This window comes from Lissotriton vulgaris, chromosome 2_2, assembly GCF_964263255.1.
Source record: "Lissotriton vulgaris chromosome 2_2, aLisVul1.2, whole genome shotgun sequence".
Lineage (NCBI taxonomy): Eukaryota > Metazoa > Chordata > Amphibia > Caudata > Salamandridae > Lissotriton > Lissotriton vulgaris.
This window is the reverse complement of record NC_141688.1, coordinates 201,570,439-201,597,520: the sequence shown is the minus strand read 5'-3', so window position 1 is coordinate 201,597,520 and position 27,082 is coordinate 201,570,439. Positions and strand designations below refer to the sequence as shown.

The window sequence follows — 27,082 nt, the reverse complement described above, 5'->3', positions numbered from 1 at the left end:
CCTCCCCAATACCCCCACGTCACAGAATGTCATTTTTAACCCTGTGGTGTGCGAGTGTAGAAGCCTGCATTAGGTTTTTGTTTTTGCATTGAGCTAATTTTATCAATTTTATAATATTTACTTTTCACTTAAAATTGACAGAGCTCTCCTATACTTTTTTACTTGGGATAGTTCTATTAAAGTGAAAAAATATAAATAAGCTTATCAGATGACGTTTTACCTCTTGTACTATGCTTTGTATTGGAGGAATGATAGGATTAGCTCCTGTGAAAGGTAGCGTCTGTTTAATTTCTTTTAAATCTGCTATATGTAACCCCATAGTAGTGACAGTGCAGATAACTTACCGTGGCCGGATCAGTTGCCTGTGCTGGGAGGGGAGTGTCCAAGGCCCAGCTGTCTATCATACATGCACATGGCCGTGCCCACAGTGTCACTGATACTGTAGGCACAAAGGTGAGTTTGTTGAAGCTGGCGAGGAATGCAGGGTTATTGTGGCCAGATGAGGTTGAATAGCTGAGACCTGAGAAAGAACCTCCATGGAGTATAAGTTGCTGAGCCGGTCTTTGTGCTCCAGTTACAGTCCCATTAATAGATGCATTATTAATACAATGGGCATCTACTTACATCTGCATTTTAATGGCTGAACTATTGGTGTCCCCTTCCAGGCAGACCCACTCACTAGCGATTGGTATTTCTGCTTCAGTCACAGAATGTAGCTGCTGTACATTCAGGCGGCACTCGCATGGGGGGTTATTGGTTAGGTGTTTACCCAGTGCTATTCACAGACATAAAGAATACTACCAAAGTGCAATGACTGTAAGCCAGTCTTAGGCTAGCACGTATGGTACATTGCCGTGTTTGTCATAGGGCTTTTTCTGCTCTCCTACCAGCTACACGACCTCTCACTTCATGCTCTATCTTCCTGTCAGGGCTGTAAGATTTCGCTCAGCCTATCCTATGTCCTCACTAGCATGCACGGGACACTGGGCTGTCTGTTACTTCACCCCACCCACTAACGCTAAAAAGTTGCCTTCCTGCTTTTCACAAAATGTTGCACACTCCCTTATTTTAGTCTTGATGAGGTGGTCTACAGCTCTTCTCTATTACATTAGGATACACTTTTTTAAAATTAAGAGTTTGATTGTTAGAATATTTTTCTCTAATCTGTACAAAGCTCTCCAGTGGAACGTGTGGTCCAAGTATACAGTAATACTGGTTGAAGCAGTCTCCAAGTTGATTTCCTATTGGACGTAAATTGGTTTGTGTCGTAATCATACATTTGCTACTGATAACTTTGTGAGAGGGTATATGCAGATGTTCAAGACACCATTATAATTGTTACGCTTTGTGCAGCTAATTCAACACTTTATCTGGTCTCGAAACACTGATAATGGGTGCCACTAATCGCCCAGCCCTGTGGTACTCCAGGGTAGTGACTGAGACAAAACTTGAACCCAGGTCATGTGACGGAATCGACTGAGTTAATCTTGACCGTTTAGCTGTGGTGAATGAAGAATTATTACACCCAGTGCAGCACAGATCTGTGTATGCTTACCCAATGTTGGATCATTCCTAGTAGAATTTTGCAGTTATTGTTGTTGCATAGAAATCCTAGTTAATAAGAGTGGTTTTGGTGTCTTAGTCTACTGTGAGAAAGTGCTATGTTCTCATGGGGACGATGGTAGCTTTGTTATTCTATCTCCTAGTGGAATCCAGGTCACTGGCTAGGAGGATTGCTTAGTACCATGTACTTCTGGCCATTGCATGATTTTGCTCAGAGTAGGGATATTGGAGATAGGTCGGTATTTGGTGCCACTTTTTGGACCGGCAGCTCTTTGTATGGGGTGTGGTAACTATTGTGTATTTCAGAGACTCCTGGACTATACAATAGAGAACGGAAGTGTTGCTTGCGTCCGTTATTGGGGAGGGGAAGAGTAGTTGTTAATGTGGCTAAGCAGGGTACCTCCGCAGTTTAACGAGTTCAAACACCTGTTATAAATACTGCACAAGTGGTGGCAAAGAAGGAAACCCCATAGACCCACCTCGGGACAGTTCTAGTGGCGAATGACGGGTGCCTGATCTCTGCTCAGATCTGATAAAAACATTTTTTTTAGAAGTTAGTTCTTATGCTTGAATGTTTATTTCTCAATATAACACCATCGCAACTTAGGAACTGCTTCTTGGACTTGGAAATGTTATAATTAAGTTAACATAGCTCCTGTCTTAGAGCAGAAACCTTCACCCTACCAAGTACCTTGTAACATTCACATTTAAGTGCACGAATAATGGGTGAACTTTCTAATTGCCTGACTGGATTATGAAGGTGTCTTTAAGCTCTGATCTGAGCGTGCCTGTCTCCTGTCGCGTTTTTTCCCCGCTTCCCGATGCAGACAAACCCGTTCAGAGGGTTGTTGGTTGAAAAGGATTTTGTTAAAACAAAAAGCAAGTTAACAGCCGCGCCTTTGATGCAGGTTTGTTTCATCTGCCTCGCCTCCAGATGCAGGCGGTGCTGGAATAGAAGTCTCTTTAAAGCGACACTTTCCTCTGATAAAAGCACTGGTGCCACAAAAACTGATTACGTTTGTATAATGAAAACACGGCGCGGTAAATAAATAATGGAATTTGTTGAAAATCTTCTCATAAAGTTGGGTTTTTCCGCATCGAGACTTCAGGGTCACTCTTGATGTCTTTCATTGTAAATATAACCTGCTATTATATCCTATTCCTGGTATGTTATTTGCAGTTCATATGATATCTGTTTCTCTCGGATGAATAGTCTTTGTGTGCTTTAGTTTGTATTTGTTTAATTCATTCTCATCAATCCTCCCCTTTCTAATAATGTGTCCTCGGGTTGCACAGATGAATGCTATTTATTGGCTGCAAGTAACAACGTGTTACTTGAGGCGTTTAACATTCTCCTATATGGTGCTAAGTAAGATTCAGTACTCTCCATTCATCTCTTTTGTTGTGCATTGTTCTGTGAAGTGTTACTTGAAAACGTGTTCTTTTATAGCACAAAGCCAGTGGTAGCTTCTCGACTACAACTGTGTTCATAGGTTGTGTTGGCAGACACACCAGGCTTGTTTCTGCAGCTCATTTAGTTTAGTGGTTGCTGCCCTAGTAGCAGCGGTACTGTGGTTCTTTGCTTGTGTTGGTGGTCTTACTAGTTTTTTTTGTTTGTTTCTATAGCTTGGGTATTGTGGTGGCTCCTAGGCAAGGCCTAATTCTGTCTTGGTGGCTTGCAGTTGCTGCAGGAGTTGTGGTAGTTCTGTTTCAAGGATGGCGAAGTTGCCAGATAAGTCGTAAATGTCCAGCTTCTGGTCGTTGGTTTACCTAGTCCTATTTGTGTTACACACTACTAAAACACTAGTCCTAGGACTCCAGGTTTTTGTATGCTGCCATGCAAATCCTAATGTTACGCCCTAGGATGTGGCTCCTGCCAAACTAGTACCATTCCGTGAGTTGTGTATTTGCTGGCAGACTATTAGTAATAGTCTGGAGCTTGTAGCAGCCATACTAGAGCTTTTTTTTCTATTGCATAGTTCGTTGTTTCACACAAGCACAATGTTGCCATCTTTAAGCAGTGTTTCTGAGACACTAGCCCTGTACTAGTTGTGACTGGTGGTTTCTTCTGTAGTCCTTTTGGAGCTGGATTTTTCATTTACCTATTGCACCTCATAATGCAGACCATGCAGCTTGTTTTTGGGGATTGATAATGGGGTGTGGATCATTTGTAGTGGTGTCAGACCACTAAGTTTATCTGCAGTTTGACTCTGGCTTTATAACAATTTGCCTCTTTGTTAATTTTCAATTCTGATCCCAGTTAGTAGAGAGTATAATCCTATTTGTGGTTGTGGTGGCTACTCTTTGGAAAATGATTGCAAAAGGTATCACTTAGTTAATGTGCTTGTGTTGTAATGCACTTAACAGTCCAGTTGGAGCTGGTTGACTAGTTATGAGAGGTTGATAACTTGAGTGGTGCTGTCTGGTTGCAGGCTTGTACGTGCTACTTCTTTATGTTTCGGTTCCCAGACTGTGCAAGCTGTCTAGTTGCAAAAGGCCTATTGGGAACTTGGTAGCCTTACAGATAGCCTATTAGTTAGCATTGGGTGACTTAATTTCCGTTCATTTGCTTGTTTCGTATTCAAACGCTTTCCTTTCTCTTCTTCTGTTTGTTCCTCCACTGAAGAATAGCCTCTTTACTATTATTTTGATTGGCAAACTAGTGTCCCGTCACTGCCCACTTTTAGGGAACTTCTTAGCGCTACAAAAGTTCTTTCCTGCCTGGTGGAGCATCACCCTCTTGACCAGTGGGTGTTGGTTATTATCCAATATGGTTATTGTGGAGCTCACTTCCACATCTCACAACATTCCACATCGCAAACGCAGACTTTTCCCACAACATCAGCAGTTGCTGAGGGAAGAAGTATCAGAACTCCTCAAAAAAGGAGCTATAGAACCTGTGCCACTCCTCCAACAGAAAAGGGGGTGGTGATGAACCCTGATCTTTGGACTGGGTAAGAGTGGTCTGCTTAATTCAGACACTCTGTTCATCACCACCCCCTTTTCTGAATCATTTTTGTCCACCATAAGCGTGGAAGGGTATAATCAGATGTGAGTCCCTAGCTCGGTGAACCATCAGGATTCAAGCAAGCCGGGCCGAAGACGGCTGAAATGCCAGAAACCGGTCCCCGGTAGCTTGTTTCCTTCCCAGTATAAGAATTGGCTTGGTAGTTTGGTCTGCCCTGTTCCCATGATGCACTGGGCCAGGGTCCGACTAATTTGCATATAGCCAAGTTCTGAGCTGGGATGGTGCAGTGAGCTAAAAAACGGTGATGGATCAAGCCCTGATCTTTGGACTGGGTAAGAGTGGTCTGCTTAATTCAGACACTCTGTTCATCACCTCCTCCTTTTCTGAATCACTCCTCCAACAGGGCACAAGGAAATATGCACTATACTTCCTAATTCCCAAAAAGGACAGTTCCCTTCGAGCATTCTTGGATCTCAGACCGCTATACCAATACATTCTCTAATGGTCACCGTTTAAGATACCATTCCGTTGTTATAACAAGGTGACGTTATGGCCGCTTTTGACCTCAAGGATCCCTACTTTCATAATCCTATGCACACAGCACATCACCAGTATTAAAGGTTTTTAATAAATGGTCAACATTTCCAGTTCAAAGTGCTCCCCTTCGAGGTCCCAACCGTGCTGAGTCTTTGCCACATGTCTTTCCATATCTGGATGATTGCTTATCAAAAGCACAACTCAGCAAAAGTATTACCTACACACTCTGGTCCCATTATAACTACTGCAAGAACTAGTTCTTGCAGTAGTTATAATGGGACCAGAGTGTGTAGGTAATACTTTTGCTGAGTTCTTGCAGTAGTTATAATGGGACCAGAGTGTGTAGGTAATACTTTTGCTGGGTTGTGCTTTTGATAAGCAATCATCCAGATATGGAAAGACATGTGGCAAAGACTCAGCACGGTTGGGACCTCGAAGGGGATCACTTTGAACTGGAAATCAGTGCCTTAAAATCCCATCTCCAACCCCTTCAAATCCAACCTTACCTAGGAGCAGTTCTCAACTCAGAACTAGGAATAGCTCACCCAAATACTAACAGGAGACAATAATTCCAGGCACTCATTCCCCAATTTCACCGAGGTCAACAGGTAACAGTGAGGATTGTCCTGCGTCTCCTCGGTATGATGCTTTATGTATAGCCATAGTAACTCATGCCAAACTAAACATGTCTGTTGCAGCAATGCTTTGCGCACCAATATACTCAAGCGGGGGGAAGGGGTTCATTAGGAAGATCTAGTGTTGGTCAGCTGTCAAGCATGCCACTCTCTGCAATGGTGTAACACCAACAACCTCTTAAAAGAACAGCCTTTCCTTGATCTAGCTCCGCAGAGAACCACTACAACGGACGCCTCCCTTACGGGCGGTATAGGAAGCTCATTCCCAAGACAACACTGTCCAGGACCGCTGGACACCCAATCAGCATCGTCACTATAGAGATCATCTAGCTGTTCACCTATTGAAAGCCTTCCTTCCTCAGCTAATTGTCAAACTAGTCCTCATCAAGACTGACAACAAAACACCAATGTATTCTTTCCAAATGCAAGGGGGCACCAAGACCCCTCAGCTTTTCAATTAACCCAAACCATTTGGAGGTGGTCACTCGGATATAATATTCACTTGCTAGCGGATGGACAACGACTTTGCAGATTTTCTCAGCAGGCAACGACAAGTCTACAAGTGGGAACTCCTGGCACAAGTCCTCCGATACTTCCAGGGCTGGAACAACCACAAATAGACCTCCACAGCAGAAAATGCGAAATGCCCAAACTTTGCCTCCAGGTTTCCACACCCACTCTCCAAGAGCAACACACTATAGATGAGTTGGTCAGGGATGTTGGCTTACCCTTTTTTACATCTCACCCTCCTTATGTTTGTGGCTCACAAACTATGGCAGACATCACTCGCCATCATCCTGGTGGTTCCCACATGAACACAGGACAACCATGGTTTACCACACTCCTCGATTTGTAAGCAGGTTCCTATGATATACTGCCGAACAGGCTGGGTGTCCTCGCGCAGAACCATGAAGAAGTCCAGCACCTGGACCCAGATCCCTCCGTCTTGCAATCTGGCTCCTGAAGTCCTAGAAGTTGATTACCTCAATCTCAACAAAAATGTACCACTCTGGACTATTACACTGCTAAATCGTAGAGATTTGTTAAGTATGGTCACTCCAAAACATTGATCCCTTAGCAACTACTTTAGAAGGCATTTTCTGCTCTTATTTTATTTGCACACCTCCGGTTTTGCCTATACATCAATGAGGCTACGCCTAGCAGCAGTAGCCGCGTACCTACAAAAGAGGCAATGCACTTCTTTATCCAGCATTTGTTAACAAAGCCTTCCTGTAAAATCTTTGACATTTTTTAATCCTAGGATGCCACTGGCTCCCACATGGAATCTCAACATTGTATTAACAAGGTTAATGGGCCCTCCATTTCAGGCCCCTTCACTCCTGCCCCTACTAGTTTTCGTCCTGAAAAGTAATATTCTTGGTCATTATCACTACACTTAGGCCTGTCTGTGAGCTACAGGCACTAACTTTAGAAGAACCTTTCTTCCCAATACATAGGGACAGGGTTCTACTTCTCACCGACTCTAAATTTCTTCAAAAGGATGTCCTATAATTCCACCTTAATCAAACTATTGAACTTGCTATCTTTTTCCCTAAACCTGACTAAGGTGCAGAAAGTGCTTTACACACATTAGACTTAACACATGCTCTCATGTATAGCAATGACCGGACTAACTCAATTAGGAAGACACAACAATTATTTGTTGCTTTATAAAAATCTTACAAAGGAAAAGCCATTTCTACAGCAGGCACTGCACAATGGATTGTTAAATGCCTCTAGGCATCCTATTCCAACGCTAAAATAACTTGATCTATTCCTCCTAGAGCTTACCCCTCTTGTAAAAAAAAAGATTCAATGGCCTTCCTAGGAAATATACCTATAGCCGACATATGTGAAGCAGCTACATAGTCTACAGCACATACATTTAAAAAACGTTACTGTGTCAATGTGCTAGCCCGTCAACAAGCAAACGTGGGCTAAGCAGTTCTTTGTACACTGTATCAAACAGCTGTAATTCCGACCGGCTAGCCACCACTTATGGAGGAGGACTGCTCCACAGTCATTACTAAATTTGTTTATCTATACCTCCACATGCCTCGAACGGAAAATGTTACTTACCGAGTACCCTTCTGTTCATGGCATGTACTGCTGTAGATTGACATGTGCCTACCCTCCTCTCCGGACTCCTGTGCTTGTTACAGTTGCTTTCACTATTTCTCACAAAATACCCCTTTTGCTTGGACATCTTTACATACTACTCTTTGCTCCACGTTTCATCTTCACCCACCATGTAGGAAAACAACCTAACAATGTAGCCGATGACCATGCGCATTACCAGCAAGAGAAGTAGTCGCATGACCTTGTGAAATACAACTTGCACACATCCGAGCCGAATACTAGACGGCAGAATAATGCTAAGCAAGTAAATCTACAGCACTACATGTCACAAACAGAATGCTTACTGGGTAAGTAACAATTTCCTTTCTGTTGTTGGTGTTTTCCAGCCCTCACCCCCATGAGTGTCTTCCTTGCCGCGTTATTGCTCTTTGGTTTGCTTCACCCCAGGCTTCATTTTGCTCTCTCTCTCATGTGCTGCTCCCCTCACTCTGTGCTGCTCTCACTTTTTTCTTCCAGACATTGCTCTCTCTCTCTCATGTGTTCCCCCTTCCTGCTTGTTGCTCTCTCGCTCATGTGATACTTTTCTCCCCTAATGTAATTTTTATTTTTTTCTGCACTCCCTCAATTGTTGTTGGACCCACCCAGCATTTACTTTTTAGAATGTCATTGTATTTTCGTAGGAGGGACAGGCAGCCAATTGCTATGGCCTTTCTATCTTTAAAAAAAATAACGTTTGTTCTATTTCTGTTACATTTATTGTAATTTGGCGAGCCACCTCGGTTTGGAAAAAAAAAAAAAGGCATGCACATCATTTAGTTGGTGTGCTTCTGCCACGCGAGTCCATCCATTCCCGGAAAACATTAGCAAAGCTAATATGACTTAGAGGGGAGACCTGCTGCCCCGCCAATATTCGTTTCAAGACTGTGGTATCTGCAGCAGGTAGGATTCCAATGCCAAAGAATGAATGAGCTGGAGGCTTGTGTACTCTCTCGCACACCAAGGCAAAGAGGTAGGTGCTCATCGTCCTTTACCCAGGCACTTATACTCCAGGATAACTATACCAGTATTGTGGGCATACTGCAGAGATATGGTTATATAGTGAACAGTGAAAACGTAATTTTAAAAAAACATGTTGGAACTCTTTAATTTATCATCCTCTAAGCTTGTGACATCCCAGTAGAAAGTTTGCTTACCCGGTGACACATAAATTATTGCAGTCAATATATGGACTGCTGTTTCTTAAAGACCGCCATATGCTGTGGCATTAACGGCAGATCTTGGCTCATTTGCCGAAATAATACTGCTGTAGCGATGAGGCACCTGAATAAAAACGATTTAATTGTCTAGATCCAACATGTGGTATGAGGCAGTAATTAGTTCAGTTAGTACAGTTTGAGCGGCTTCGGTTGGCAGATATGTGGACACAACCTGCTATTGATGGATAGTAGTAGGGATTCCTGCCAACAGTAATGGTATTGATAGACTGCTGCAAATTGGCTTGAACTATGAGAGTCAAGCATTGGAACGTGTCCGATTCCAAAATCTAGACTGATTGTGATGCAGTTATTTTATGGGATCCTGTTAAGATACTTTCACACAGTTACGTCCGAATGCTGAGATCTAATGTAGTGAAATTATAAACCTTTCAAAACACTGCTAATAGGGATAAAAACAAAGCATGTACTATCATGGGTGACTTACCTAAGTTTGGTTCTTTAAAGTTACTTGGTTGGCATGAGTGTTATGGCAGTCCACTAGCTGTGCAAAGATTTTATTTATTTATAAAGTTTTATATAGTGCAAGCAAGATCCCGAGGGATAAGACAGCGCTTTACAATATGATGGGAGGAAGGACAAAAGCAATATCTATAACAATATCCATAAGAGGAAGGGAGAGAAAGAAAATACAGTGCAAAATACAACTAGGAGGGTAATAAAAACTGGTGTAGGCGGACAGCAAGGGTGAAACACAGTGTACAATAAGGGGGAGCTGTATCAAAAGTAAGAACAAAAGCAGGAACATAGTCAGAAGGTGCAATGTCAACGGGCCCGTGAGTCTAACCCTATTAGGGTATGAATTTGTTCATTAGAATCTTTTGGCTTCCACTTTGAACACCGCCAATGAGGAGATTCTACAAACTTCCAGTAGGAGAGAGTTCTAAATCTTAGGGGCAGCGCCAGAGAACTTCTTTTTCTTAAGGATGAGTGGTTTCAGGAGGAGGGTAGAGGTGCTACTTGAAGCTCTTACGCCACAGGATAGTTTAAGTTTTTGCGCAAGGTACGTAGGAGTATTAAGGTGAAGGGCTTTGTGTGTAAGAACAGCAATCTTTAATTGAATTTGTGCTTCGAAGTGAAACCAATTGAGGGATTTTAGAACTGGGGATATATGATCTTTTCGCTTGGTATCTGTAACCAGTCAATCCTTAGAGGAGCCAGAGCATATTTGGGACGGCCACAGAGGGTAGCACTACCGTATTCTAACCTCGGCAAGACAAGCTCTTGGACCACTTGCTTGAAATCATTTAGAGGAAGGAAAAGTTTGATATTTCTGAGGGATCTTATCAAGTGGTTAGCTCCTTTGCTGACATTGCTGATATGACCTTTCATGTTCAGTGCTTGTCCAAGGGGATACCGAGAGACTTGGCTGCATCTACGATGAGAGGCGTACAGTTGACAGCAGTAAGGTGACTCAGCCAGAGGTCTAGGTTTGGGATGAGATTCGGAGGGGAGATGAGCAGGAATTCCGTTTTAGAGGTGTTGAGCAGTACATGTGGAAGAGAATGTCCATGAAATTCAGAGAATGTGAAAGAGGTTCCAAGAAAAGATTGAAGAGGATAGGACATACAGCTGTTCCTTGGGGGTCACCCATGAGTACGGGAGAGGGCTGGGAGAGAGAGTTGTTTGCCTTGACTCTTTGAGTACTGTGATGAAGGAAGGATGAGTACCATTGTAACACCAGATCAGAAAAACCCATTCTATTTTGCAGGATGGATAGGAGGTTATGATTAGCCGTATCAAATACGGAGGAAAGGTCGTGGAGGATCAGGAGGCAGGATTCACTTTGGTTGAGCATTAGTAAAATGTCATCAAAAACGTGAGTGAGAGCTGATGATTCGGTGCTGTGCCACTTCGAAAGCCCGATTGATGCTGGTCTAGGAGTTGGTAGTGCTCTATGTGGGTACAGAGTTGGAATTGCACACATTTTTCTAGTAGTTTCGCTAAAGTGGGGATGTTAAAAATAGGGCGGAAGTTATTGAGATCAGATTTGTCAGCGTTACTTTTTTTAGGTCTCGCCTGTTGTCGATGCGCATGCGCATCGAGCAAAGCGAGACTATTGCGAGTTATCCACACTTTATCTGCACTGCAAGGAATCGTGGCGATTCCTTGCAGTGCCCGTGAGTTTTAAGGTCAATGCGCATGCGCATTAAGCTTATGCGCATGCGCATTGACCTTAAAAGTCACGGGCGCGTGCACGTCAGTCTTTGTTTACCCCTCCGCCCCCTCCCGCCGTGTCGCATTTCTCCTCCCCCTCCCCTCTCTTCCTTCCGTCGTGTCGCACCTCTCCCCTCTCCGCCCCCTCCCCTGCCCGCCCCCTCCCGCCGTGTCGCATTTCTCCTCCCCCTCCCCTCTCTTCCTTCCGTCCTGCCGTGTCGCACCTCGCCTGCACGTTTTCGGCAAGGAACTTTGCCAGCGCTTGTTTCTCCGTGCAATTAATTAATGTTCTTACTTATAACTGCTGAGTTTTTCCTCTTTCACAAGAAGGCATGGTGAGCATTGTACCGAATCCCGCCCTTGGGTGAATTTAAACCCACTGTGCCAGGAATTGTCTCATAACTAAATCAACGCCCTTATTGAGATAATTAACACGGTGTGCTTGAATTTCCTTTTCAGTTTAAGCATTTGGAGCCGCTCCGTAAACACACCAGAATATTTTTTCCCATTTTATTCCTATTTACGCTACCACAGTTACCGCATTTTGCCTGTTAATGCCCTTAACAACGAGGATGTAAGAAGTAACTTGTGCAACACACAAGAATAACACAGAGGTGCCTTAGTACACTGCTCCTGCACGTTTTCGGCAAGGAACTTTGCCAGCGCTTGTTTCTCCGTGCAATTAGTTAATGTTCTTACTTATAACTGCTGACTTTTTCCTCTTTCACAAGAAGGCATGGCGAGCATTGTACCGAATCCCGCCCTTGGGTGAATTTAAACCCACTGTGCCAGGAATTGTCTCATAACTAAATCAACGCCCTTATTGAGATAATTAACACGGTGTGCTTGAATTTCCTTTTCAGTTTAAGCATTTGGAGCCGCTCCGTAAACACACCAGAATATTTTTTCCCATTTTATTCCTATTTACGCTACCACAGTTACCGCATTTTGCCTGTTAATGCCCTTAACAACGAGGATGTAAGAAGTAACTTGTGCAACACACAAGAATAACACAGAGGTGCCTTAGTACACTGCTGAGAGAAAAAGGTGTGTGTGGCTTTTTTGTTTCCATTCAAATCATCTGTGTTGGAACTGCTTTTGCAATACAAATGAACTCCGTTTCCTGTACGGTGCCAAAACCCATAAATTTGCTGGATCATTTAGCGCTCAAGTGGGTGACAAATTATACAGATGCGCATTATATTTGCGCTGTGTGCTCAAAGTGTTATTTCACCTAAATTTACCAATCGAGGAAAAAGCAATGTTTTTACACCTTTTATTCCCTCATTACAAGGTTTGGGTCACTGTTCTCACCAGAGAGTAACCGTGGTAACAGGAGTGCCAAACACAGGTCAGCTTAATGTGCTTCCAGTCCCAAATGCACGCTGATGTAAGATAGACTGTAGAACCATTTCCACCATTTTTTTTCTACTAACGCTTATATTCAAATGCACCATTGGCTGATGTTCTCCAGGAGTTGCCACATAAGAATTATAAGAATCAGTGACCAATGAAACGTAATTTTACCCTCAACCCCTCACCCACCCTCAACCCCTCACCCACCCTCAACCCCTCACCCTCACTCACCCTCAACCCCTCACTCACCCTCACTCACCCTCAACCCCTCACTCACCCTCACTCACCCTCACTCACCCTCACTCACCCTCACTCACCCTCACTCACCCTCACTCACCCTCACTCACCCTCACTCACTCACCCTCACTCACCCTCACCCTCAACCCCTCACTCACCCTCACTCACCCTCACCCTCACTCACCCTCAACCCCTCACCCTCACCCACCCTCAACCCCTCACCCACCCTCAACCTCACTCACCCTCAACCCCTCACTCACCCTCACTCACCCTCAACCCCTCACTCACCCTCAACCCCTCACTCACCCTCACCCTCAACCCCTCACTCACCCTCACTCACACTCACTCACCCTCAACCCCTCACCCTCACCCACCCTCAACCCCTCACCCACCCTCAACCCCTCACCCTCACTCACCCTCAACCCCTCACTCACCCTCACTCACCCTCAACCCCTCACTCACCCTCACTCACCCTCAACCCCTCACTCACCCTCACTCACCCTCAACCCCTCACTCACCCTCACTCACCCTCACTCACCCTCACCCTCACTCACCCTCACCCTCAACCCCTCACTCACCCTCACCCTCACTCACCCTCAACCCCTCACCCTCACCCACCCTCAACCCCTCACCCACCCTCAACCCCTCACCCTCACTCACCCTCAACCCCTCACTCACCCTCAACCCCTCACTCACCCTCACTCACCCTCACTCACCCTCAACCCCTCACTCACCCTCACTCACCCTCAACTCCTCACCCACCCTCAACCCCTCACCCTCACTCACCCTCAACCCCTCACTCACCCTCACTCACCCTCAACCCCTCACTCACCCTCAACCCCTCACTCACCCTCACTCACCCTCACCCTCAACCCCTCACTCACCCTCACTCACCCTCACCCTCACTCACCCTCAACCCCTCACCTCACTCACCCTCAACCCCTCACCCACCCTCAACCCCTCACCCTCACTCACCCTCAACCTCATGCTAAAGATTTACAAAAAAACCCATAAACAATTCTAAAAGCACTAACTCTAATGCTGCGAGACCTATTGCATTTCTAATGCTTGTTTAGTTTATGTGTTAACAGAGCTACTTTAAGGCATTCTGGGATCATACGTTGTGCTAGTGAAGCATTAACAATCCTAGTCAATGTGGGGATCAGTGAATTTTTTTATTTCTTTGAAGATAGAAGGGGGCAACTGGTCGCTGAAGTGGTTGAAAGGGTTGATATTCTGAAGAATCTGGAAGATATCCTATTCACTAAAAGTGGTAAAAGTGCCCCATGATGCATTGTTCCTGGAATTCGTGGATTTTGATTAACGCCTAACAGGAGGCAATTGGTGAGGCAGCAATGGAAAAAGGTGGTAGAGCCTTCTTAGAGACCAGGTCAATGGAGATGATTCTTGATTTCTCAGTGAAGAAGGCGGCAAGATCATCGTAAGTGGGTGGGTTGCTACCAGGATTAGATTGGTTAGGCCGAACTAATGATTGTTGTTTGACCAATTTAAAGAGTTTCTTGGGGCAATTTGCCGCTTAATCCAGTTGGTGCCTGTAGTGAGTCACCTTAGCACTCTTGATTTGTTTGTTGTATCGGCTTCTGGCGTCTCTAAGGAGGTTTAGATGGTCCGAGGAGGGATTGATTCGTGATGACCGTTCAGTGCCCTACGGTTGCGGCGTTCAGAGTTTAAGTTTTCATCATACCAAGGTTTGGATATTTTTGTTGAAGCATTTTATAGTTGTAATGGAGCAATATTCTCCATGATGTTGGAGATGATTGAATTATAGGCGTTGGTGAGTGATTGTACCTCAACTATGTCAGCTTTGAAGGAGAGGGCAGATTTACAATGGGCAGCTAGTTCGTCAGGGTTTATGGCTCTTTTGTCCCTTTTCCAAATCTTAGATTTTAGTGGTTGAGCCTTCTTCATCAATACCTCCCTTTTGCTATAAAACAGGATGCAGTGGTGGTCGGACCAGTCACATGGGATAATGGAATCTATGGAGATAGACTGCTATTTAGAAATAAAGAGGTCTAACGTTTCACCTTTGTTATGAGTTGCTTGGACACAGTGATGAGTCAGATCTTAATCAATTAAGAACGATTTAATGCAAGATACAGCAGGGGGTTTGGGCTTAGACCAATGTAGGTTGAAATCACCAAGGAAGATTTGGGACAGCGCTGAGTCGACATTACTAGAGATGATTTCCATTCGCTGCTCAGTGAAAGGTAGATTGTCACCCAGAGGATTGTAGAAGGTGTTAAGTTTGCAAACTGGTAGGTTTGTACTTGATCTAGTGAGAGAGAGGTATTCACAGGAGGCAGGCTACGAAGAGTCTGAGAAACCGAAAGTGTATTTCTGTGAATACATGCTAGTCCCCCAGCCAGTCTCAGAGCTCCGTCAACCTTAAAGATGTCGTGAGTGGGGGATACTGGGAGGTATAAGATAGGAGTGGAAGTGGTCTACATGAGCCCCCTCGCAGCCATCGCACGCCAACACAACCTCAACATCATCTCCTACGCCGACGAAACCCAGCTGATCCTCTCCCTCACCAACGACCCCGCCACCGCCAGAGCCAACCTACACGAAGGGATGACAGACGTAGCCAAGTAGATGATGAACAGCCGTCTGAAACTGAACTCGGACAAGACGGAAGTCCTCATCCTGGGATTTTCACCCTCCGCCTGGGACGACTCCTGGTGGCCCCCCGCCCTGGGCAGCGCACCCAAACCAACAGACCACGCACGCAACCTGGGCTTCATCCTGGACTCCTCCCTCTCCATGACCAGACAAGTCAACGCCGTCTCCTCGTCGTGCCTAAACATCCTGCGCATGCTACGTAAGATCTTCCGGTGGATCCCCACCGAGACCAGGAAGACGGTCACCCAGGCCCTCGTCACCAGCCGTCTGGACTACGGCAACTCCCTCTATGCCGGAACCACCGCCAAACTCCAGAAGAGACTGCAGCGGATCCAGAACGCCTCAGCACGACTCATCCTGGACATCCCCCGTCGCAGCCACAACTCCGGACACCTGCGAGATCTGCACTGGCTCCCGGTCAACAAGAGAATCACCTTCCGTCTCCTCACCCACGCGCACAAAGCCCTACACAACCAAGGCCCAGGATACCTCAACAGCCGCCTCAACTTCTACGCTCCCACACGCCAGCTTAGATCGACCGGCCACGCCCTCGCCGCCGTCCCCCGCATCCGAAGAGCCACCACAGGAGGAAGGTCCTTATCCTACCTGGCCGCCAAGACTTGGAACTCCCTCCCGACCCACCTCCGCCTGACCCAGGACCACCTTGCCTTCAGGAAGCAGCTCAAGACCTGGCTGTTCGAGCAATAGCGGACCCCCCGCCTCTAGCGCCTTGAGACCCTCCGGGTGAGTAGTGCGCTATATAAATGCTTTGATTGATTGAAGCTGGATTTAGCCAAGTTTCAGTGGGGATGATAATGTCTAAATCATTGTGTTGGATGAGATCGCAGATATCAGTGGCATGTTTACTGGCTGACCTGTAGTGAAGTAGTACACATTTAAGACGGGGTGGATTTGGGGGGTGGGAGACAATCTGGTGACGTTCACACAGGTGAGTTTGTTAGTATTGCTGCAACTAAGTTTGCGACAGGGTTATCTGTATGGGTTAGAAAGGATGGAAGGAATTTGTCTCGGAGGGTCGAGGTAAGGTTCTGGCATGGTTGTGCTAAAGTGGAGAGTCATGTGGATCAGTGGTCGAAAGGTGGGACTCCGTTCCACTGTGACAGGCATTGGGTAGTGGGGTAAGTTTTGAAAAGGTGTGAGAGTTGTGAGAGTCAAGTGGATCAGTGGTCGAAGGTTGGGACTCAGTACCTCTGTGACAGGCGTAGGTGTTGAGTAGTGGGATAGAATCGGGGGTGGAGGGTACTAAAAGCTGGACAGGTTAGTGTTTCAGTGTTTTGTAGTGGTGCTGGCCTACTGTTTGTCACCTGTAATACATTCGGGTCTAAAGTAGCTTATCTCTGTGTCCTAGTAAAGATCTCAGCAGCTGGTTAGCCCTAGTCTTTCAGTGTACTGAAATAAGGCCCAACTTGTATTTCCTATTGTTGTTTGAAATCCTTTTAAATCGCTCCTGCTTAATTATTATGGCTCTCACGTTCTGCTGTAGATGTAGATTATCATCCAAGCGTTGGCAACAAAGAGCTATTTCGTAAGTATAGATCTCAAATGTGTATACTTAAAAGCACTGAAGGATTGCTTTGAAAGGAAACAGCTGTTGATTTTTGCAAAGAATTCTCTAAGGAGACACTATTTTCCAGAGTTGTGGCGCATCAGTGCAGTATGTGAAACAAGCACTCAGTATAGTCAAGCTATGGGAGCTTTGGAAGCCAGTATGATTTGGGATGCGTTCCCGAGTGGTTAAGACAAAGGAACTAAAATAGGAAACCAAAAGGGCAAAAGAGTAGAGATGAGATCGAAGTTTAAACTCTAGGTATAACAGGTTATAACAAGCAAGTATGCCTTAAGACCCATTTGAGCTGTTGAGTAAATTGTTCAATGGGGAGATTACCCAAATTGGAATAAGAAGCTAAGCAAAACTATGGGATGCAGCCAGGTGATTCAAAGTTGCAACGCCATAAACAGTCACTACGGTACACAAAATAGCAAGCATAGAAGACTGTTGCACCCCTCAATGGCCAGCTGCACATTGACCATACATTGCACACATGTATATACAAAAAACGAGAGGCAACAGGAATAATTATAGAAGAACATATCTATACTACTATTATAAAGAGAGAACACAAACCTTTGAGCCAGGTAAACTCGAAAAGTACACCACCAATCAAAACACCCAAGACATCTTTGAAAACCTCAGGGCAAGCAGAAGGACATAGGCTATTAAAAATAAAAAAATATACTTTGTTTAAAAAATTTCGAAATAAAAATAAAGTAGTCCCTTGCAAGTAGCGCCAGCCGCGACGTCTGCGTGATGACATCATTTGCGTTTGCGCTCCCTGGCAACACTTCCGGAAATGGCGCCGAAGATCGCGACCTGCTGGGAGGACTGCTGTGGCCCTGCTTGCTGCTGGGCGAAGTGGCGGCCTGTGCGGGCGGGTGCCTGGAGAGTGGTGGCCGGTGCGGGCGGGACGCCTGGAGAGTAGTGGCCTGTGCGGGCGGGACGCCTGGAGAGTGGGCGGGCGGGGCACCTGGAGCGGGACCGGCGGCTGAGATAAGGATCAGGCTCTCCAGGACACGGGCGGGAGGGGTCCGGGACGGGAGGGGGCTGGGCCGGGGCGTGAGGGGGCGGGAGTGGGCGGGGGGCAGAAGTGCACGCAAACCTCAAATGCTGCCCCCAGCCCCTTTCTGCCCCAGGCAACGCTAGTGCGGGCTGCTAGTTTAAAATAAACAGCTGTTCGTAAGTCTTGAGTGTTGAGGCAGAATTTTTCTTTAATATATATTTCAATTCAGCGTAGCCTACACGTTTCACCTTACAAGGGCTTCATCGGGGCTGCAAATACGAAGAATACTTGTGGGTCATACATTTGAAATATGTTCAGACTAATCATACTGATATGTTGTAAAAAAGACATGTAAACTGCACAGAACTCTATATTTACATAGCAGACCATCATTCAAAAATGGCAAGTCCTTTTTCCACAGGCCAAATAGACACAACTATTAGACAGTAATTACCTAATTCATAACATTGGGCGAGTTAGAGAGTTAAAAAAATCTATTTCTATACCATCCTAATACTATTGTTCCTTTGTGAAACTTGCAACTCACACATGTGTAATTGCCAGCTCAATTGCTTGAAACCACCAGAAAGTATAAAGCCATGAATATGGAATAAAGGCAGAGGTACATGAAAAATAGTACAATATTAGACCACATGCCCACCCAAGTCCAGATTAGTCATTTTTTTAGGTTAAAAAAAGGAGAGTTTAGAGAGGGTCAGTGTGTTTGAGAGACACCTAGACAGGTTACCATGCTACCGTCCATTCAATGAGAGATCAGAAGAACAAGACCAAATTTATAGTGGGCCTTTCTGCTATTAACCACTGCGAGGGCAAGAAAACTCCAGTTAAAGAAGTTAGCTGTATCTGTGTTCTAAAATGCCCGTAAAGTCAATATAAATAGATAATTCATATGTTTATCTCAAAATCCGTTTATTGCTAGCTTTAGCTTCGCACAAGAAGTGACTTAATATTTCAAACGCATGCAATTCATATTTCTTTTTTGATGTAAACAATTGCACAAAGCTTGTTTGTGGAGTTGATAAAGGTAGATTATTTATTTGGTTTCAGGTGAGCTAGAATGCAGCTGCCAAAAAGACTGAATAATTGAATTATATTTGTATATAGAAGAAAGGACTCGGGTAGAAGAATTATTGGTAAACATACTACAATATTGTGAGCAAAAGAGACCAGTTGAAGACTGAAGTAAACAATTCAGCAACCAAGCAGAAAGAGTGAAGGTAGAGCGGACGTCTGAGCGACACTACCTGGTGAAAGGCTCATTACAGACCTGGAAAGAACAGTTAATTCTTCAACTTTTGGTGCTGGCTAACCATTGGGCGGATGAATAAGGAGTGCATTTTGTTAGAGGTTTGCTAAAATAGGACTGTGGGATTTTTTCTGTGGAGAAGAGGGATAACTTTTTATAAGAGTCCTGTGCTCAGGGTACCCCCAAAGTTATTACAATCTAGTGGTGAATTCGTTTTGCCAAATGGAATACGACGTACCCAGAATGGGGGCTAAATCATGGTTCTGGGGAGTATTACAAGATGCGAATTGTTGCAGATGATGACAGTCATCGAGACTGCACATGACCGTGAAAGAAAAGTGATCAAAGCTGTGGTTAAAATTGGTGAAGAGGAAAGAGCAGAATATATTGCCTCACTGTACTGTTAAGGTTTGCTGAACCTAGTCTCGGTGAAACAGAGGGATAGAGGCCATGGGTGTTCCAGGAAGAGCGAGATTAAGATTGTTGAATGAGAAATAAATTAGTGGAGGGCAATATTGGGCTCGAGGCAACTAAGAACTAAACTAAGGATTCTTGTTTGGGGTAAAGATGAAGAAAAGACTGACGGAAATTAATTTGATGACTGTTTCCCAACAGTCCATGCATTTTCCAGAAAAGACTTCAAACGTTTACCTGACAGGTAACCAGTCCTATTTGAGCCATCTTTCTTACCTATGAACCTAGACCAGAACCAACTGTCCCACTACCTTTAGTGTTCTCCGTTTTAGGCTCTTTTGAAGTGTGTGTTTAATTCGTGCCTGAAGCAGTTTACAGTTTACACAGGTGTATCTGCATAGTTGGTATGTGGGGGAAAAACTATATGACTTTAATGTCGATGCATTCTAGGTCGCATAAGGAAAATACACTATCGTAATACAGGAAAATACAGCCCTGTCAAGTATTGAAAAGCATCTGCTGGGTCAAGCCTCCTTTCCATTAGCTGTGTGCCCAGATTGTCAGTTGCTTGCTCTGATCCTCTGCAACCTGAGGTGGTTTTTTAGGTCTCTCGACCTATCAATGCGCATGCGCATTGAGCGCAGCGAGAATTCAAGTGCTCAAAATACTTGTTAAACCACGGGTTTTTTCGTGCGGTTTTCTTCGAGTTCACGTGGCCACAAGCATGCGCTTTTGGGCCAAATACTCTCACGGCCATCTGTTCCCCAGCTCCAGCACCTCCCCTCTCTCTCCCCGCGCACAGCCTTCCTTGGATTTCTCCTCCCCCTCCCCAGCCAGCTTCCCCCAGGCCGTAGCAGCACTCCTCCCACACCTTTGAGGTGAAGCTTAGCTTCACTTCAAAGGCCCCTGCTGCTTCACACCCTCATCGTCAGCTCTCCCCGCTCGGCCCCCTCCCCTGGCCGCCGTGTCGCATTTCTCCTCCCCCTCCCCTTCTCTGCCTTCCCTCCATCTTGTTTTTTAGCTCCTAGTAAACCGACATCTTCCCCTTTTATTGACCTACATTCTTACATTTTCGTCCATTCAAACAGTTTCATATTTTGCAGCGCTTGTTATACATGAGTTCGGTAACTGTAACTATTTCTTCTGTTAATAGCCAATGCTTGCCCCAATTAGTAACTTGGTATTGCATTGTAACTCAAATTAGTTAGTTAGCTGTAAAGCGCCTTAATCGTGGAGCAACACGAACACAGAGTCAATAAAAGCAAGGCGCAGCAGAAGAGCTAGCTCTGTATGTATGCTTCCGCTACTCCGGGTGTATTATATAGTTTTCTGTCCTGAATTTGTTTTTTACCAGTGTGGCATGCTTTGGGTATAACAATGGAGACCGCGGCTTTCTTTTCCTATGCTTGGCTCGCCCAGAAGACAAGGACATGAACAACATGAAAGGCAAAATTATTTTGTTTACAAAGACACATCGCGCTAGAACTTTAACAATGGCGGCCGCATCCTTTATTTTGTTGAGTGTGGCTGTCAAAATACAATCAGTCCTTGTACGGCAACATTCTAAATTATATTTCCCATCGTGGCACGCCGCAAATAATACTACACAATGACGGCCGCGTGTCTTCTGTGCACTGAATGTTTGTTCTTTCCTTCATTGCATCCCCTCATTCAGCGTACAGTGACAATACTTTCGACATAGTGGAACTGGAATAGAATTGTCATGGTGGCTTCGCGCATGTGCACATTTAGTTCTACTTGGAAAAGCAAGGCAGACAATAGGCGTTTGAAAGGTATCATGTAACTCCTTGCCCCGGTAGTGAATCAAATCAGATTCATTAATCACACGACTTGCATGGTCTAGTGCTTGTTAGAGTGACTAGTTGCTGTTTCTGTTGCACATGCGCGTGGTGGATCAGAGGCGCTGAGGGCTTGCATCGTGTTTTAAGCTTCTGGATCGCGAATTGAGCCTCTCTTCCTACTGACATCATGAATACTACCCTATGCCGAGCCAACTCTCTCTTCACTTTCTCCATAAGCGCCATTGCTGAGAGGTTCGTGCCTGTTGCCATCCACGTGTCACAGGTCATGCTGTGAGTACTGTGGCCCAATTGCATACTGGAGCTAGCTGTTAAGTCCCAATAGCCTCATGCACTAGCATCATCACTCTCCTCTTGCTAACATTGTAACTCAAGCTTATTGCCACAAACTCCAAGCATTTGGAGCCAAAACAGGCAACCTCTATCCTACATAACTTCCTTTCTTTCCCCCTCGTACTGCGGTCTTCTACATCACTGTGCTCTTCTGTATCACTGTGCTTTATTTAGAAAATGTTTTTCCCTTTCTCTTATTTTGCATGGCTCGAACAGGGACATTTTGTAAAAGTTACATTTTGCGCTTTTAGTAACATTAATGGCGGGCGCAAATGCACTAAGCTAGTAAAGGGTGCAGTGCCACAAGCTATTACTAGTTTTTTTTCACAACTCTCATGCCTGGCTGCCCTTCACATCTCAGCTCTGATCCCAAAGCTGGCTAACAACAAGCATTCCCATAGCCAATAGGACTCGTATTAGGAAAGTGTAAGCTATTGGCTTTGTAAATAACAATGCTATTAATTTATATATTTTCAATGCCAACACATTAAAAAAATAATTGTCATTTACAATACCAATAGCTCACACTTTCCTAATGCGAGACCTATTGGCAACGCCAGTGCTTGTCCTAATTGAAACTGCTCCCGGCTGGCTCACAAGTGATTCCAATAGTCAGGAGTGAATGCAGGGATGGCCAAGGAGGTGCCAGGAAGACATTGTACATGATCAGCGGCCCACATTAATTGCATGTAGTGTCAATGGCAGAATTACGGAGTGCAAATCAGCAATGTCTGCTCATCCGACTGAGTCACGCATGCAACCTGGACTTGCTGGCTGAATAGTGAATGCTCAGTGACAATGAACGTATACAAAGATGTTTGATCTCCTCTTGTGGCTTTGAAAAAGGACATTTGGTTGGGCTAAAGGAAAGCTTCTGTAGCAGAAAAAAGGGGGTCTCAGTTACACTTTGGGCCTCTGTTTACCAATTAATGTATTTAGCCATTGTAAAACCTATTATCCCCTTCCCCCACTACCATTTGTCTGAATTTGTGCAAGTGTAGAGATTGTAGCAGGGATCAGACCATCCTTTCAGATATGGCTCTGCCTTCCTCACATGGCCATGCAGGTATACTACCCCAGCCATGGTTAAAGCATATGTACCCTACCCTTCCATGTATGGTACTAGTTAATCTATGAACACACTTTCTCTGAAACACCGTGGTTGGAATCTGGTTGTGCTAAAAGACGCTGAGTGTAATGTGTTACTGGAGTCATCAATGGGCTGCATTACTTGGGAGTGTTGTGAGGAGTCTTGTTTTGAAGTATGATTGTGATCAAGTTGCATGAAGGAGAGCGAAAGGTCCTTTAGCGTTACTGAACTCACATATTCCCCTTAGCCAGAAATTAGAATGTGCATTGTTTCATGTGAGATACATTGGTAGTTAATTCCAAAATGTCCTCTTAGTGGTCTGCATAGCTGGGAATCTGAACCGTGTGCAAAAATGCAAGCCTATTCAGATGCATTTCTAGAAGAGTTGGGTGATCCTAAGAAGCTTCCTCTAACCATGAGATGTTAAGATTTGGCCAAATCCCGGCGATGACCCAGAGTACACTCGGGATAGAGAGTGTCTGAAGAGTAAAGTCTAGTAAACTGTATTTGATTAGTTAACCAGTGTCTTTCTTCTTGTTAACGCCAATTTTGTACTTTCTTACATAGACTAGATCAATCAGGACCACAGTGCACGCAGCCTACCTTCCTTTGTCTGTGCCGGAAAAAATAAAGACCTGATCTGGGCCAGAACGTAGAGGAGTGAAATACACGCTGGCGAGTAACCTACCATTAAAGTGGACAATGAATAAGACATCGAATTTGCTAAGTTTTCTCATTAAAACAGAAGATGAAGACCCCTGGTCTGAAGATGAGGATACCACTGCCGAAATGGACTCCTGCAAGAGGCTTTGCCTTGAGGAATCTTCTACCGATGAAGTTAACGAAGAAGTAAACATGGACGATATCACTGAGATAACAGTCACGTTGTCCGACTCAGAAGATCTCCTGGTAAATGGAAATGTACCAGCTGGCGACAATAACCTCCAAGGCAGTGAGACTGTCACATTTGAACAGATCTTTGAGACCCAAAGCGACCTACCTATGTGCTGGACAGAAGAGCAAGCCAACTATTTCCGTAATCAAAACCCCTGGCTACAAATCCGAAACGGGCGACTGGGCTGTGCTGTGTGTATTGAAGTTGGAGCCTTGAGTTTACAACAGCATGTCCGTGGTTCGAGATTGGCTAGAGAGTGGCTACAGTTCTTGATTGGTAGTACCTCCTTAACTAAAAAAGGCCAACAATCTGCACTTCGGAAGAAAATCTGGGAGCACCGAGAAAGCCAAGCCCACCAGCAGGCAGAAAAGGTTCTACTCCAAGCACAGGCAGGCCTCTTTGATACTCCAGCTACACAGACTCCCAATGAGGAGCACGAAACAACATGTCGAATTTTTCGCACAGCATATATGATCAGCAAACTAAACCGCCCCTTCTCAGATATGCCGGATCTGGTAGACTTACAAGTGGCAAATGGTGCAGACATGGGCAAAGTTCTTCACTCTCGCAAAAGCTGTGCTGAAATTTGTGACTTTATTGGTGAAGAAATGAAGAAGAAGATTATTGGATACATGATTGAAAAAGATGTTAAGTTCAGTGTTCTTGTAGAGGAGTGTACCACTGTAAATAATAAGTCTGCTATGGCTGTGAGCATCCGGGCCGCGTTTGGGCAGGAATCCGAGCCTTTGACTATTTTCTTCCAGTTGCTTGAATTGCAGGAAATGACAGATGAATCGATTACAACAGAGTTGCAATGCTGCCTCCATGAACACTTTCCAATGGATTTCATTGCTAGAAGCTGGATTTCATTCACTGCCGATGGTGGTTCTGCAACCATGAACTGGGCATCTGGCGTCGCTTCCCTTCTAAACATGAGCGATTGTTATCCAACTCTTGTAATATGGCACTGCTGCAACCACAGACTCGAGCTGACTGTTGCCGAGGCATTGGAAGAGGTGACTGGAGCTCACAGCTTTAAGGTGTTTATTGACACAGTCTACTGTCTTTACCAGATCTCGCCAAAAAACCAACGAGAGTTGCACACCTGCGCCGAAGAATTTGCGATCCTTCTTAAAGCCACAAACAAAGTGCTTGATACAAGGGTGGTAGCATCAAGCTGTCGGACTGTTAATGCAGTTTGGAAAAAGTATCCAGCCTTATGTGCTCATTTCAAAGCCGCAGTCGCAGACCTAAAACGTTCAAATACAGAAAAAGCCAAATACAGATCCTTAGTAGAAAGGCTGACAAGTATTGAATTTGTGAGAAATTTGGGTGTAATGAGAGATGCGCTGAAGATGTTGTCTGAACTCTCTTTGAGACTGCAGGTGACCTCTATCACTCTTCCTGAGGCTCATACACTAATTTGTCAACAGATTCAAGTATTCATGGAACTGGCTGGGGGTAAAGAGGCGGAATTTACAAAAATTGCATTTCAATCAGCAATAAATTTAAAATTTCAGGGTGTCCTCTTAAACTCGGAACAAAAAGTAGAAGTGGCAATCAACAAGGAAAGTTTTTTCCAAAGTCTATCAAATTGCCTCCAGAGCCGGCTCATGACTTGCTCAGCTCGTGCTGCTAGCTCTTCTGAAGAAGTCTCTTTTTCTGAGTTTGATGATCTGTTTCCTGCGTGTAAGGTACTCTATCCGCAGTACTGGCCCGAAGATGCAGATTTTCAGTATGGGGAGAATGAAGTGCTCTCACTTTGCCAAAGGTTTCAGCTCCCTGCGCAAAAAATTGTTCAAGGGTTTCGTGAGTATAAGGCTAGTGGTGGTAGGCAAATACCAGAACAGCTGCGTCCGCTACTTACGACTTTGAAAACTATTGCCATCTCCTCTTCAGAGTGTGAGCGGGTGTTCACTGATATGAACAATACAGTCACATCGGTGAGAAGCTCACTCCAGATCAGCAGAGTGAGCAATCTGCTGTTCCTTCAGCGCAATGGACCACCCTTGGCCGAATTTCACCCTGAAAGTTACGTAGCGGCATGGCTTGCTCAGGGACGACACAGTGCCTATCAGCTGGCTGTCAAGGAGCCAAAAGAAGAAGTGACTGATGACAAAAAATACCTGTGGAGCCTTTTCTGAAAGTGCCATATTCTAGATGCTGTCCTCTGCGCACAGATACTATGTTTTTATGTTTACATGTTTTAACAAAGATTTCCACCCAATGTACAGTGTATATATACAGTGAATTTAAATGAACATCGACATTGCAGTATTTTGGCGTAGGTCCTTTTGCATGGTGTGGCTTTGATCCTGTGACAACTGTCAGGGTGACGGCAAGAATCGTTCTACACTGTTTGGATGTTGCCGGTTCTTCTGTACAATAATTACAGATGCAGTTTTTATGTACAGTTGCACTGTGTAAGCTTGAGGTCTTGTTCCCCCAGCTTTCCGTACAGACTTTAGGAGACCAGCCTTGTTGTCTAGTGAGAGTATAGGAACTATTCTATGTGGTACCTATGTTCTAAGGTTTCACGCTGTAGACCAGAAAAACATTTCAAACTGTATAATGAACTGTACGATTACCTGGCAACTCATGGAGCTGACTGGTCATGGGAGGAGTTTGCGGGAGGCTGATCTTCTAGATCCCTCCTTGGTCGCCCACATCTGGTTGGATGAGGGGGCACAATCGCCTGGATATCTTTGGCTACCTCCATGCCCAGTCTCATCATATTTTTAATGTGGCCTGGTATACTAGGGCATATGCACAAAAAACTTATTTTCCTTCTCTGGAGAGGGCTATGTACCCAAATTTCTAGAATATGTAAGACTTCTAAAGACTTCTCTACTCTGGTGCAATTTGGTTATCTTCTCTCTATCTCCTGCTGGAAGCCCATGTGCTGAAACCTCTCAAAGTGGCTTCCTGAATTACCTAACTGCTTGTCGGACATAAGGTTACCAGCGTCCCGAAAGTCTTAGCTGAAGACCGGCATCACTCCACGTTGCAGACAGCCCTACAAGTTCTGACCCAAATATTTTGGTAAGTATTGCTCTTGTTTTGTGGGCCATCTACTGAGACTGCTAAACGTGTTTTTTTTTCTTCTATATTGTGTAGCAGTGTCAACTGTACTTTGTGACAGCAGCCGCTAAAGTAACTTTGTATGGAGCCTAATTAAGACTAGGACCTTGTTTAGTTAGTCGTAGTGTGAACAGCTTAGATCCTTTTTATTAAAATG

General features: G+C 44.8%; 2 protein-coding genes across 3 annotated transcripts in view; both read left to right on the top strand.

Annotated features, from left to right (window-relative positions):
* The window catches only part of LDLRAD3 (low density lipoprotein receptor class A domain containing 3), a 584,528-nt gene that overhangs the window by 76,033 nt on the left and 481,413 nt on the right, over positions 1-27,082 (top strand). The window lies entirely within an intron of this gene.
* Positions 1-27,082, top strand: part of LOC147729226 (E3 SUMO-protein ligase KIAA1586-like) — a 60,981-nt gene that overhangs the window by 30,747 nt on the left and 3,152 nt on the right. Inside the window, exon 2 of the mRNA XM_086959535.1 lies at positions 23,517-26,886. Within this exon, the coding sequence (XP_086815661.1) occupies positions 23,652-25,988 (2,337 nt within the window). The 5' untranslated portion in view covers positions 23,517-23,651 and the 3' untranslated portion in view covers positions 25,989-26,886. The remainder of the gene's footprint in view (positions 1-23,516; positions 26,887-27,082) is intronic.